At 38.0% G+C, this 15,283-nt stretch overlaps 1 protein-coding gene across 3 annotated transcripts; it reads right to left on the bottom strand.

Annotated features, from left to right (window-relative positions):
• Positions 1-2,847: 2,847 nt before the first annotated feature.
• LOC111883053 (mitochondrial inner membrane protease ATP23) lies at positions 2,848-5,088 on the bottom strand. 3 transcript variants are annotated; one of them, XM_023879419.3, is made up of 6 exons: positions 4,667-5,088; positions 3,795-4,014; positions 3,583-3,704; positions 3,356-3,493; positions 3,171-3,254; positions 2,848-3,083 (listed from the first exon to the last, which is right to left on the bottom strand). In XM_023879419.3, exons 2-6 carry the CDS (start codon positions 3,910-3,912, stop codon positions 2,949-2,951), a joined length of 597 nt encoding a protein of 198 aa, XP_023735187.1. In that variant the 5' UTR covers positions 3,913-4,014; positions 4,667-5,088; the 3' UTR covers positions 2,848-2,948. The 3 variants fall into 3 exon arrangements, with proteins under 3 accessions (XP_023735187.1, XP_023735186.1, XP_023735185.1); XM_023879418.3 differs by having other exon boundaries at positions 3,795-4,017; XM_023879417.3 differs by having other exon boundaries at positions 3,795-4,072.
• Positions 5,089-15,283: the final 10,195 nt, after the last annotated feature.

The following is a 15,283-nucleotide window of genomic DNA, read 5'->3' on the forward strand; positions in this document are numbered from 1 at the left end:
TATGGCTATCTTGAAAACCTTCTCCATGCAAACCTAAACATCAATTCTGTGTTTTTTTGCTGTGTTTAATGATGTGGCTATTTGTATACGAGGTATGTCCACTGTTTGGAACATGCTAGTCAGCTAGTGTTCTAGTCTAGCTACTTCCAATAACCTCGGTTAAAGAACCAAAATTAGTGTGGTTAAATTAAAGTTGTGAGAAATTTCTAAAGTTTTAATCTTTTTGTATGATAAATTGATAATTTAAGCTCTAGAACGTTGGGTTGCGGTGTTTCTTTTTGTTCTTTCTGCGTTTTCTTAATACAGACAAGAATAGTTGTTTAGTACTTTGATGTTCACTTGATTAAAAAAAAGCAAATATTTCCCCATTTCCAAAGATAATATATAAGATCATAAGTTTTCTTTATAATATAAATCTCGATTACATCCTATACGAGTACAGTGACTAATCTCGATTACATCCTATACGAGTACAGTGACTATAGTATAAGTAAGGGATAATTACTTGAAAGGGTAATGAACTTTTGATTTTTGTCATATTTAGTCACTAAACTTTTTTTCGTTATCTATTTGCCATTGAACTATTGAAATTGTTCACATTTTACCCTTATGACCGGCTGTTGCCGGTCATAAGGGTAAAATGTGAACAATTTCAATAGTTCAATGGCAAATAGATAACGAAAAAAGCCGGTCATAAGGGTAAAATGTGAACAATTTCGATAGTTCAATGGCAAATAGATAACGAAAAAAAGTTTAGTGACTAAATATGAAAAAAATCGAGAGTTCGTTTCCCTGTAAAAAGTTCAATGACTAAGGGGGTGTTTGGCTTAGCTTTTGAGAAGCCAAAAGATCTTTTAGAAAAAGATAGAAGCCAAAAGATGTTTGGCAAACCAATTTTAAAACCTACTTTTTGATTTTTGATAGAAGGAAAATCAACTTTTTGGAAAAGTCAGGAAAACCTGAATTTTTGCAACTTTTCCAAAAAGGACTTTTGGCCCTTAAAAAACTAAGCCAAACACCCCCTAAATGTGAACAAACTTCCTCTTGTATTATGTTTTAGCAAATTATTTATTTTTGTTAAATTGTAACAACATTTGTTGATGAAGAAATCTATGAAATAAAAAAACCCTGAAAATATATTTAAAAAAAAACAAAAAACCAAAACCGAAATAAAAAACCAATGGTTTGAGATTTTCCAAAATAAAAAATCAAAATTTCCAATCTGATTTTGGTTTTACAAAAAAATGAATCATTCTCACTGATGTGAATTATGACCATTGGTTTGGCATGCGAAATTTGTGACATCCCATGAATATATAGTTACAACATCGTATGAACTCGTAATTCATAGTAAGGGGTTAGAGTATCATCGCATGAATATGTAGTTACAACATCGCTTGAACTCGTAATTCATCACCTACAAGTTATGGGCCTGCTGGTGTTTCCACTGGGTTATCTAGAATAGTCCGTGGTCACCATCTATACTATGGTAGATGACTACATCGCCACATTGTTGGTTAAGGTTATGGTATCTCCTTTCATCCTACATCACATATTCATCATCATCTATTTACCTAATTATCATCACCTTTCTATCATCACCTATCTCTCATCATTTTATTTTATCACACACCAACTATTTCATCTACCCATGTTTCATCCGCAACATATTTGTAGATATAAAATAAATATACCGTTTAAATCTTTTAAAACATGTATAAAATCGTTCATCCAGCATAGACAACAAGTATTCAAATAATATGCACACATAGTACGTAATTTATATAAAATACTTCATATCTATGTGTAAGATGAAAGTAACTATATATACCATAAAAATACCATAAATGCTTCCTAACTTCGAACCCCAAGGTTTACTCTACTAAAGCTTCATATTCTCGGCTCTCTGAACCTAGAAGGGTCCAGATCTATCACACCAAAACGCTCAAGATAGCTCTTCCTCTCACTCTACACACTCAAGCTCGCTAGGGTTCTCACTTATGGGAAAGGTAGTCGCAATTGAAGGCCATAAGTGCCTTTAAATATGGCTCGGGCCCAAAGATTTCGGGTTTCTGCCAATAGCGCGGACTCATCGAGTCGCCTCACCGACTCTTCGAGTCCATTAATTAATCCGAGTCATCAGTCGCGACCTTACTCGACGAGTTGAGGCGTCAACTCGTCGAGTCTCTCTTCTTAACTCAAAAGAAAAATACTTAAATTATGATACCTGAAAATCCGGATGTTACATTTTGTTTTTTTTTATTTCATGGATTTCTTCATCAACAAATGTTACAATTAAACAAAAATAAATAATTTTGCTAAAACATAATACAATAGGAAGTTTGTTCACATTTAGTCATTGAACTTTTTAGAGAGAAACGAACTTTCGATTTTGTTTACATTTAGTCACTAAACTTTTTTTCGTTATCTATTTGCCACTAAACTATTGAAACTATTCACATTTTACCCTTACAGTCATAAGGGTAAAATGTGAACAGTTTCAATAGTTCAATGGCAAATAGATAACAAAAAAAAGTTTAGTGACTAAATGTGACAAAAGTCGAAAGTTTGTTACCCTTTCAAGTCATTATCCCTATAAGTAATGATATGTGTACATAATGTTTTTTTATTTATTAGACTGAATATATATTAAATGATAATTTTACCCTAATAATTTAAAAACCAAATTCGACATATTTGAAGTTTTTAACGATATTAAGCAAAGGTTATTTTTGGCTTAACTCATTAAGTCAAAAAGAAACAATCATATAAAATTATCTAGACTAAATGATTCTAAGTCGAAAACAACAATTATTATGGAAATGCAAAAACATTATAGAGAAAATATTCAGGAAAAATTCTCAAATATCAATGCTCAAGTCTTGTTAAAATTACATAGTTTGAATAAAAATGGGGAAAAACTCAACCCAGAAATTATATAAAAAATCTCAAGGGGCTCTGTCAAATGGCTTTGTATCATTATAACAAGTCTCCCACACAGCTTCCATTGCATCCTTAGCAGCTGCTTCTGAACAATATGGATTGTTGGCTAATGACTTCATTACCCTTCTCCTCACACACTCCTTTATATATCAAATAAAAATAAAAACAGGGTAACTTTTTGAAAATTTAATAAGCAGATATTAATTACTACTAAAAAATAAGCTTACTTGTTCATGGCCTCTTATTTTGACAAAACCTCGCAACAGTTCCCTTTTATAGTGGCAATCACCACTGAGATGCCCAGCTCGAATCTGTTTATAAATAAGATAGAAACAGGGGCAAAAAAGGAATAAGATTTTTAATGGACCGATTAAGATTTAAGAAAGAAGATAAGAAGGATAAGGATTCAGACCTCACTACAAGCATGATGAGCACAATTAGTCCAATCCAAATTTGCAGCTCGACAGTCATCATATGCATGAATTAGTTCATGGATAACCACTTGATTTACCTCATCTTGAATGTTCATGTAATTGCTACATACCACTATCTACAAATTGCAGCATATATGCGTTTCAATTGTGTAAATCAAAAGGAATAATTAGGGCAATCTAATGGATATGCAAGAATTATTATTACCCCTTCTCCGCGAACATAACCACCACTCATCTTTTGGTCGCAATTGACAGCCTTGATAAAATTGGACGCGATATTACATCCACTTTTCTCCAAATGCTCCCGTAAAAACTTCACCGATGGAGCTGATGATATGTATGGCGGATTCAGTGATTACGATGCAAAAATTATAAACCCTAAACACTAAGAATCTGAAAAAGGTTATGCGGAATTACTTCTAAGGCTTCTTTGGATCATAGTCTCGCACTCCTCCACCGTCATGCCGTCCTTAGCGGCGGACGAGAAGCTGTTGCCGGAGGGGGGTGCAGAAGCGGAATTGGATGCTGCTGCCATTTTGTTGGTTTGGTCGTTGAGAAGCAGACGCCGGGTCCAGTCGGGATAGATCCGGTTGCAAGCGGGCCTTATGTTGGGTCAGTTTGCATATGAGAAGCTTTTCTACTTGGGAACACAGATATGGAATCAGTAACAAAAGAATGACACCAACCAAAGAACCCTAATGCCAGAAATATCAGATGAAGAATATCAGTTTGACGACAAGAAGAAGAAGACGAGATTGACTGTTCTTGGTTAGAAATACGAAGACAACTAGCTCTAACTATACGATAATCTGATGCATTGAGAAAAATTGCTCCAATTATATAACGTATGTCGATTTTAGAGAGGAATAAAATTACAAGACATCATTGATTTGGGGGATTTGTGGGATAAAACATAACCATAACTATCTGAATTAACAATGAACTGTAAGCACATCTCCAGAATAGCAACAAAGTAGATAACTGATCAAATTGGTTCAAATCTTGATAAAACATCAGCAAGCAAACTCAATAATGGGTAATAAAGGTTCAACTTTTCCAGAAAACACTTCTATCGGATCAAAACTATATTGATTCCGAGTATACACCTGCTATCATATTTCATAAACAATACATACCAATATGACTTGAAATATGCATATGAAAATGGTGGGGCTGGCCGATTAGGGCTGAGTCATGGAGTTGGCTAATAAACAATATTTCAAGCGGTGATCGATTGACAATTCCAAAAAAGCAAGATAAATTGAAAACCCTAAAACTCTACACACTACCTGGTGTGATATCCGAAAAATGGTGGGGCTGGCCGATCGTCCTATTAGGTGGAGGGACTGCGCTCCAACGATGGTCCGATTAGGGCTGTGAGTCGTTGGAGGAGACGGTGACAAGCAGGCGTTGGAGGGTAGCAATCGTCGGAGAGGGGTTGGAAGGAATAGGATTCGTGAGAAATAGAAAGAGACGAGGGGGCGCAGGGGTAAAAACGAAATACGCGTCGATGAGGGAGCCGGAGGGCTTCGTTGTCGGCGGCAATCTTAGAGACGGCGATGTCTAGATGGGATGACCGGAGAGGATGGTGAACTGTGGAGGGTTGTAATTGGAGTTTCCAGTGGGAAGCGCCGTTTGTGAAGAAGAAAGAGCAAAGGGAGGAGATAAAGTATTTGGGCAAAAAGGGAACGCGTGTTGTTTTTATTTTTTCTATTTAGATCTGAAAGTTTAAGAGTCATAAAATAATATAATATGCAACCAAACAATTTTTATCTTTCGATTAAGAGGCTACCAAACAGGAATAACTAGAATTTAGTTTTTAGCATCAGTATATCATAGACTACACGAATTCATGCGCATTGTGTGTCACATTTTAAAAATATATTTTAGAATATTCAAAAATATATATTTTATAATGATTATATTATTTATATTAATTTTGACATAATATTTTATATATATATATATATATATATATATATATATATATATATATATATATATATATATATATATATAATCTCAATTATTTTAAACAATAATATTCATCGACATCAACCCACCTACCTTATTAATAAAATTAAATAAAATTATCTATTTAGTATTATTTTTAAAGATTGTTATGATTGATTAATTTAAATTTTCACTTATATAATTATTTTCTAATTTCATTAATAATGTTTATTTAAAATACAATTTATTTGTAGTTCTTTTTATGTAATTTATAATTTGATGTTATTGTTATTTAAAATTATTGTTCATTAATTTTAAATCACTTATTATTATTAATAAGTTAAAAAAGACTTTTAAGAAACACTTAATATTATTATTTAAATATGAAACATATATACTAAATAATAAAGTGATAAGATTGACAATTTGAATTTCAAAAGAGACTTATATGGATAATATGACATCCATGATTTTTATAATTTTATTTTTTTATTTATAACTATTGTTCGTTAATTTTATTGATATATACAGTAAAGTCTCAATATTTTCATCGATTTGACAAAAAAGTCTTAAATTTTATTTTTTTGACAGTAAAGTCTAAATTATTGGCAGTTTTTGACACTTTTACCTTTTTTTCCCGGTTAGCCAGTAATTAGGAGTTTTTTGTCTACAAAATAAAGTTTAGGACTTTTTGTCAAATCGTCAATTAGGACTTTACTTTCAAAAAGTTAAAGTTTAGGACTTTTTTTGTCAAATCGTTGAAAATATTGGGATTTTAGTATATATTTAATTTTTTTTGTTAGAAATTTAATGGTATGATACTCTTTAAACATAAGAGTTATTGAAACATTCTCTAATCAGCTAGATCCTATTGAAATCTTAATAAAACATCAGCAAGCAAACTCAATAATGTGGGATTGTCAGTCTCGAATAGATCTATTCACAAATCTCATATCTGGACTGCTAGCTACAGTTAGGCGGGCACGCCTGAGATGTACAAATGTCATTTCACTCAACGCCTGAAGAACATTGGAAAGGTCACTAGCCATACCAAGCATGGTTATACGACTCACATTATGTATAAATCACCTTTAGTTTACCAACCCGGCTTCTTCAACAGTTTTATTTATACCAAATAGAACTAAACACACTATGCATACTGGCCGAGCCAGGGTTTTTCAAAACCGAATCATTTATGCTACGGTTTTACATATTAAATATTTATACTTCATGATTAGCTTTAGCTAGTCACATGAGGTAGTATTTTAGCATATCACTACGGTTTTTCAGAAACGAACATTCATGGTTTTATACAAAATCGATAACGCTACGTTTTTCACTAAAGAAAATATTGGATTTTCTTGAGACCACACAAACATTTCGGCTCGCTCATCAACAAGTTTTTCATTACAAATTATTGCTTATGAACTCATCAGCTTTATGCTGATATTTTTTTCGATCTGCTTGTATTCTCAGGAAATCAGTAGACAGGTACTTGCTGGATTTTCGAGGAACTGAAGCATTAAGAGTTTTTAAGTTTTTACAATGCAAAACTATTGGATGTAATTCAAACTAAGTTTCAAAACAGATGTAAACGTTTTTACTTAAGTATTAATTTTAATGGTTGTGTTGCTATGATTGTTGTTATTCATTAGTTGTGATGTTATACATGACGTCCTCCGCCCCGGAACGTTTCCGCTATCGGTTTCGGGGTGTGACAGATTGGTATCAGAGCCCATGTTTATAGCGAACTAGTATACCAAACCTTACGTGGTATACAACTATAAACACTAAGGAGCCTAAGTGCTCTACGCTAAAAGTATACTTTTAAAATATAAATATTTTTATAAGAAGTATACGAGCATGCATACATAACAGGATTCGTGTCGCTAGTAGAACTGAACAAAAGTATTTGGATTCTGGAACGCTGCGGTTAAACCTGGGCAGTTATGTAATCATGTCTAGGGTGAATATAGCTTGATCAATTATATTCAGCCGAGACATGACCAACATGTGTTTGGGGGTGACTGTGGTGCTACAGCAGGCCTAAAACTTACCAAAATCATCTCACATAAAATACTATAGGAGTATTTTCGCTAGAGCCAAATTCAGTATGCAGATTCACTCTAAGTATTGCTACCTCTCCTTCCTTAAGCGATAACTTACTTGTGTTAGTAACCTTTCTATGATTACCGCTCGGTAGAATACTTTCGTTATCAGGATGAGATATATTTTGTTTTTATATCTCGAAGACTTACCATTCTCTTCTTTCTGATTGCTTCTAGAACAAGATGCCTCCCCGACCAAGACCCATCAGAAGGAACAACGACGCCCCACCACCACCACCAACTCCTTAGTTCGACCCTATCATGTTCCAGGCAGCAATTACTGCCGCCGTAACTGCAGCAATGGCAAAAGTGAACGCTGGTGGGGCTGGAGGTGGAACCGACCCCCAGAGACAAGATGGAAGTCAGGGACATCAGAAAGAGTGTTCCTACAAGGACTTCATGACTGCGAAACCCAAGTCCTTCGACGGAAATGGAGTCGTCATCGCCCTGACTCGATGGTTTGAGAAGATCGAATCCATCTTTGAAATTTGCGTCTGTTCTAAAGCAAACAAGGTGAAGTTCGCCGCCTGCACCTTCACCGACAGGGCTTTGACCTTGTGGAATGGTCGAGTCAAAACCCTAACTCTGCCAGTAACTAATGACATGGGTTGGGAAAGACTGAAGGAGCTCATGCTCGCGGAGTACTGCCCAAGGGGCGAAGTGCAAAAGTTGGAGCACAAACTCTGGAATTTGAAAATGAAGGGTTCCGACATCGCTGCTTACACTGCTAGATTCTGTGACCTGGTGCTTCTCTGTCCGGGAACGGTCACCCCGGAAAGCAAGAAAATCGAGAGTTACATCTGGGGACTGACGCAACCCACCAAAGGAAATGTCTTGGCTGCTAGGCCAACTACGTTTGAAAGCGCCAAGGATCTGGCACAAACTCTGATCGATCATGGAATCGATATGGATGAAGTGACAACTGTCCCTGGACCCCAAACGGATAACGGTGGGAAGAAGAAGAAGTCTGGTGATAAGCGAAAGGGTCAGTCTTCGCAGGAGCCCTCCAAGAAACAACAAATAGTAGCAGTTCATACTGCTGCTTCTCCCACTGCTGTTCCAACCACCCAATCCCCTACAGGTGGTTATGCTGGAAAATTGCCTCTGTGCACCAAGTGTAAATTCCATCATCACGGGCCCTGCTATGAGTTGATCTGTAACAACTGTGGGAAGAAGGGACACATAGTTCGATACTACAAGACACCGGCTCAACCAACTAACCAGGCTCCGGGAGCGGGCGCTGGTCAAACTTGTTATGGATGTGGAAAGGCTAGGCACTTCAGGAGAAACTGCCCCAAGGCAACGACTGGTGGCAACATGGGGAGAGTTTTGGTGATGGGTCAGGAAGAAGCAGTTGCTGATCCTACCGTTGTTACTGGTACGTTCCTCCTTGACAAATCTTATGCATGTATACTCTTCGATTCGAGTGCGGAGAGGAGTTTTGTTAGTCATTCATTCAAACATCTAATCAAGTGTAAATCCCAATCTCTAACCGAAACATTTACCGTTGATATGGCTAACGGAAAGAAGGAGAGCACTAACGACATATTCATAGGCTGCACTCTTACTCTAGACAATTACTCTTTTCCTATCAATCTTATGTCTGTGTCCAAGCAAAGAGATGAGGATATTTGAGTTTCATTTGATCCTCGCGCTCCCAAGTGAACTTCGGTCCTCGCTTGGTGTTCCAGCGAACCTTCACAATTAGGATGCGACTTTGTTTCATTCGTTTGACCTCTCGGTCCATGATCTCCACAGGTTCCTCTACAAAGTTGAGGCTCTTGTTGATCGCGATCTCATCTAGTGGAATTACGAGAGTCTCGTCTGAAAGGCACTTCTTCAAGTTCGAGACGTGGAAGGTAGGGTGTATGTTACTAAGCTCCTGGGGTAGGTTAAGTTTGTAAGCTACGGGGCTGATTCTAGCGAGAATCTCGAAAGGCCCTATGTACCTTGGATTTAGCTTTCCACACTTTCCAAAGCGTATCGTGCCCTTCCAGGGTGAGACTTTCAAAAGGACTTGGTCTCCCACCTGGAATTCCAAAGGTTTTCTTCGTTTGTCTGCGTAGCTTTTCTGTCGATCTCTAGCGGTTTTTAATCGTTCGCGTATCTGTACAATCTTCTCGATCGTTTCACGAATGATTTTCGTACCCGTGAGAGCACTGTCAGGAACTCGTCCTTTAGCTAACTGAGTGTCACCCACCTCAGCCCAGCACAGAGGGGATCTGCACTTTTGGCCGTAGAGGGCTTTGAATGGAGCTGCTTTGATGCTCGTATGATAGTTGTTATTGTAGGAAAACTCGACAAGGGGTAAGTGGGTATCCCATGCCTTACCAAAGTCAATCACACAGGCTCGCAGCATATATTCCAAGGTTTGGATAGTCCTCTCACTTTGTCTGTCGGTCTGCGGATGGTAGGCTGTACTCATGTCCAACCTCATCCCTAGTACGTTTTGCAGTGATTGCCAAAATCTTAAAGTAAACCTACTATCCATATCGGAGATAATAGATTTGGGGACACCATGCAGTCGTACGATCTCCTTAATGTATGTTCTTGCGAGTTTCTCCATCTTGTCTGTTTCCTTGATGGGCAGAAAGTGTGTGGACTTGGTCAATCTGTCGACGATGACCCATATGGTATCAAGCCCACCTGTTGTCTTGGGTAGCTTGGTTATGAAATCCATAGTGATCCGCTCCCACTTCCATTCAGGTATCTCCAGTTGCTGTAGTAGACATGCCGGCTTTTGGTATTCGGCCTTGACCTTTTCCCAAGTAAGGCATTTACTCACGAAGGTAGCAATCTCTGCTTTAATGTTAGGCCACCAATATGACTTCTTGAGGTCCAGATACATCTTATCTGAACCTGGGTGAACAGAATATCGGGTGTTGTGTGCTTCCTTCATGACCAAGTCTCTGAAGCCACCGTGTCACGGGGTCCAGATTCGGTCCATGAGATATAAGGCTCCGTCATCCTTGACCTCCAAATTCTTATCCATTCCTCGTAGGGATTCTCCCGCCACATTCTCAGGTTTCACAGCTTCGAGCTGAGCCTCCTTAATCTGTGCAGATAGGTGCGAATGGATAGTCATTGTTAATGACTTGACTCTTCGACAAGAATATTCCTTTCGACTTAGGGTGTCTGCTACTAGATTGGATTTACCCGGATGATAACAAATTTCGCATTCGTAATAATTGAGTAGCTCGACCCACCATCGTTGTCTCATATTGAGCTCCTTCTGGTTGAATATGTGTTGTAGACTTTTGTGGTCGTTGTATATCGTGCTCTTCGTACCATATAGGTAGTGTCTCTAGATCTATAGGGTGAACACAACCACTCCTAATTCGAGGTCGTGTGTGGTGTAGTTAACTTCATGTGTCTTTAGCTGTCTCGAGGCATAAGCGATGACCTTACCTCGTTGCATCAGGACACAACCGATCCCTTGATTGGACGCATCGCAGTATACTACAAAATCTTTTGTCCCCTCGGGGAGGGACAGTATTGGTGCAGTGCATAAGGCTCGTTTCAAGGTCTGGAATGCCTTCTCTTGTTTCCCTCCCCAGTCAATGGTCATGCCTTTCTGGGTTAATGCAGTAAGGGGTTTTGCAATCCTAGAGAAGTTCTGAATGAATCTGTAGTAGTAGCCAGCGAGGCCTAGAAATTGATGAATTTCTGTAGGCGTCTTCGGTGTTGACCAGTTCTCAATAGCTTTAATCTTGGATGGGTCCACATGGATTCCTTCCTCGCTAACCACGTGTCCTAAGAATTCAACTCTTCGGATCCAGAATTCGCACTTAGAGAACTTCACATATAACTTCTCTGATCGTAGGGTTTCTAGGACTCGTCGTAGATGATCGCTATGCTCCTCCTTACTCCGAGAGTAGACAAGTATGTCGTCAATGAAGACGATGACAAACTAATCCAAGTAAGGACGACACACCCTATTCATTAAGTCCATGAATACTGCAGGTGCGTTGGTCAGTCCGAAGGGCATCACTACGAACTCGTAGTGTCCGTAACGAGTTCGGAAAGCTATTTTCGGAACATCCTCCTCGACCACTCGTAATTGATGATACCCGAACCTTAGATCAACCTTGGAAAAGTAACTCGCCCCTTGCAGTTGGTCGAATAGGTCGTCTATGCGAGGAAGAGGGTAGCGATTTTTGACCGTGAGTTTGTTGAGCTCCCTATAATCGATGTACATACGAAATGATCCGTCTTTCTTCTTTACGAACAAGACCGACGCTCCCCAGGGTGAGAAGCTTGGTCTTATAAAACCTTTATTGAGCAGCTCATTAAGTTGACCGGACAGTTCTTGCATCTCAGCAGGCGCTAGACGATAGGGTGATTTAGCTACGGGGGTAGCTCCCGGAATTAAGTCGATCCTGAACTCGACCTGACGTTGCGGAGGTAAGCGTGGTAACTCTTCTGGAAAAACGTCTGGGAAGTCACATACGACGGGGAAGTCTTTTAGATCTTTCATTTTCTGGCTCGTGTCAACAACGTGTGCAAGGGATGCACGATATTCCTTACGCAAGTACTTCTGGGCTTGAATACTCGAGATGATGTGAAGGCTCGTACTGGGTTTTTCTCCGTAGATTAACAGGGTTTCGTTATTCAGTAGGTTTAGGCGAATAGCTTTGTCGAAGCACAGGATATCAGTACGATGGAGACTCAACCAGTCCATGCCCACAATGACATCGAAACTCTTGATCGATACTGGTATGAGGTCGATTGGAAACGAATGATTATCTAGCGTGAGGGTACAACCTATGTAGATCTCATTAGAACTCTCTGTCTTTCCGTTAGCCATTTCTACGACAAATGTTTCTTCTAGTGGTTGCGGGGATTGCTTAAGTAATTGTCTAAAGTTATGGTTTATGAAACTTCTTTCTACTCCACTATCGAATAGGATACAAGCATAAGAGTTATCAAGAAGGAACGTACCCGTGACTACTGTGGGGTCTGCTACCGCTTCTTTGTGGCCAATAGCAAGTAGTCGCCCTGTTCCACCTGTATTCCCAGCTTTTGGGCAGTTTTTCTTGAAATGCCCTACTTCGCCACAGCCATAACAGGCCTGGCTTACTCCCGAGCCGGAGACCTGAGAAATGGGTTTGGGTGGTGTTATAACCGTTGTCGTACACGATTTAAACAAATAAAAGTATAAGATAAACTGCTTTAATGCACTAACAGGTAGTACAGGTAAGCAGGATCGAATCCTCAGGGACACGTCCTAATGTTTGCACATCTTTGCGTAAGGTGTGAACTGATTCTTGATGAATGCAATAAACATAAAAAGGGGGTGGTTTTGTTTTTGAAAATTAAATTAACAGAGATTGAAAATAACGAGAAAAGGACTAAATTTAAAGTGATGAAAATTCAAATGAGAGAAAGCAATTTTAGTTTCACGGTGACTCCCCTAATCATATAATTAACCTTCAACACAATATTTGACTATGCACTTGTTTAAACTGGTACTAAGGTTCATTAACAAGCTCTAATGACCTTTATACAAAAATCATTTAATCAAAATAAGTTCTTTGAATTAAACCTAACTTTTAACTAAATTAATCAAACAAGCTCTTGATCAACAAAGAAAAATTGCAGTAGACACAATGTAATTTCCCATTAAAGTTTAATACCTCTCATAAGCCTGGAGGCGTTAAAAATTGTTTGATCAATTCATATCAGACTTAACCCTAATCTAAGAATTAATCTAATACTTGTCACTTATTACTAATTAGTCTAGACAATTACGGATCTAAACAATTAAATGACTAGAATGATTCACAAACAATTTAAGTGGCCAACAGAAACTGAAATCAAAATCAGGCATTCAATTTAACACATAATTGATCAAACTAAACAGTAATCATAGTCAAACATAGTGCTTAATGATTAATCATACGAAAAGGTTACGTCTTGCGAAACTGAAATCTGAGTTTTTTAGCCGGACATGGCTAAAAACGGATTACAAACAGTAGAATTAGAGTCTAAACGATAAATCTTACTAAACTACGAATAAAAATCAAATCGTCTCCTTTGATCTGCGTTCTTCACTTGGAAACCTCTGAAAATCGCCTCTGAAACGCAAGGAATCGCCAAATTAGGGTTACTGGAAGAGTATCAGGTTGTATTTATACATCTAGCTATCAAAACACCATACCTGCGATCGCAAGGGGCATACCTGCGATCGCATGTATCACCCAAAAGTGCGTCACGGGATTTTTTAATGGAGTACGTTGATATTTCGACGCAAATTGACCAACCTGCGATCGCAAGGACTGTACCTGCGATCGCAAGTACCCCTTTTTCTATACTGATGCATTTTTTTGGCTCGACAAATCCTTGAGGGCAACCTGTGATCAAACCTTCGATCGCAAGGACATACCTCGATCGCAAGGATAAGAGATATGATCGCAAGTTGCTTCTTTTGGCTATTTTGATCGTCGTTCCTCCTTCCAAGCAGTTCTTGATCATTTCCCGGTATCCTTCCTTGGTCTAGACTCCAATTAAGCTCCTAAGCATCCACGAACGCATCCCAAACTTGTGCAATCATCCATGTGCTCCAAATGGTCCTGAAAAATCATAACAAACGTGAGCAGTACGGGCATTCTTCAAAATAATCAGGAAATACGAAATACATAAGAAAAATCGGGAATTAATTAACTTTTTATAATGAAATACGTAGGAAATTGTGCCAAAAGACGCATATATAATGCATCTAACAAACCTCCCCAAGCATACACCTTACTTGCCCTCAAGTAAGGAAACGATAACTTTGGTAACAGAATTGGGGCTAAAGGCAATAGCGGAACAACCTAGACACACGTTAACTAAAACAAAAACTTAAATAACAAGAACTACCAAAGCTAAACATAAAACATGCTTGCAAAGATAAAGAAAATTAACAATGAACTAAAATGGTGTGCAAATGAAAAACGAACAACTAAAATGAAACATGCTTCCTTCTTTTTTTTTAATTTTTTAATTTTTATATTATTATTTTTTCTTTTACGATTAGACTTTACATCGATACTGGGCTCCAATCACTAACACCAAAGCAACCATCCTGCTATCTTTCATGTATCACAGACTCCCAAGGTAAGGAAGGCCACAAAACGATGTAACACAATAATTCAACTCTAGTTTTATTTAAACTTTGCACCTTAATTAGCTTTATGAGCGAAAATAACATAGTCCGGATCTCATGTCCTTAAGACTAGATGGCCAAGAATCAGAATCGACGCATCCTTAAGAACCCGCACGACCAAATCAACTTTCGCCGAAGCAGCAAAGGCCAACCCCTATAGGAGCCCGAGCTCTATGCTTTCACTTTTTCGAGAGCCACAAGTATCATATCACACAGTTCTTTATTCGGAAGATGTAACTTTGGAACAACTTCTAACTTGATTGAACTTTGATTTATACTTCGTTTTGAACTTGATTTCTTCAATCTTTTTTTTTTTTTTGGAATTTCTTGAAGTTTCTTCAATTGAGCGCTTGAAATTCTTTCATTTGGGTACTAGATATAACGTTGTACCCTTTCTTCATTTTGGCTGTGTGGATCTGATACTTAAGCTCTCTGTTACCACGAGGGTAACGCGTGTCAACAAATAGGGTCATGTTCTGTGGATTCAGAGTTGTCAATAAAGATTCTTTTTAAACATTAATAAGCAAATCATCTTGGAGTTGTTATTACCGCCCAAAAAACATTTCAGTACGCTATTTTTTTTTATTATCTAAGGCCGGGGTCTCGAACCACGGTGTCTTGGGTCCCCTGGTTATGACAGCTGATTCTACACTTCTAATAACAATAAAGTCGCTTCGGATTTTTTTTTCATTTTCAAT

This window comes from Lactuca sativa, chromosome 4 (genome assembly GCF_002870075.4).
Source record: "Lactuca sativa cultivar Salinas chromosome 4, Lsat_Salinas_v11, whole genome shotgun sequence".
NCBI classification, from domain to species: domain Eukaryota; kingdom Viridiplantae; phylum Streptophyta; class Magnoliopsida; order Asterales; family Asteraceae; genus Lactuca; species Lactuca sativa.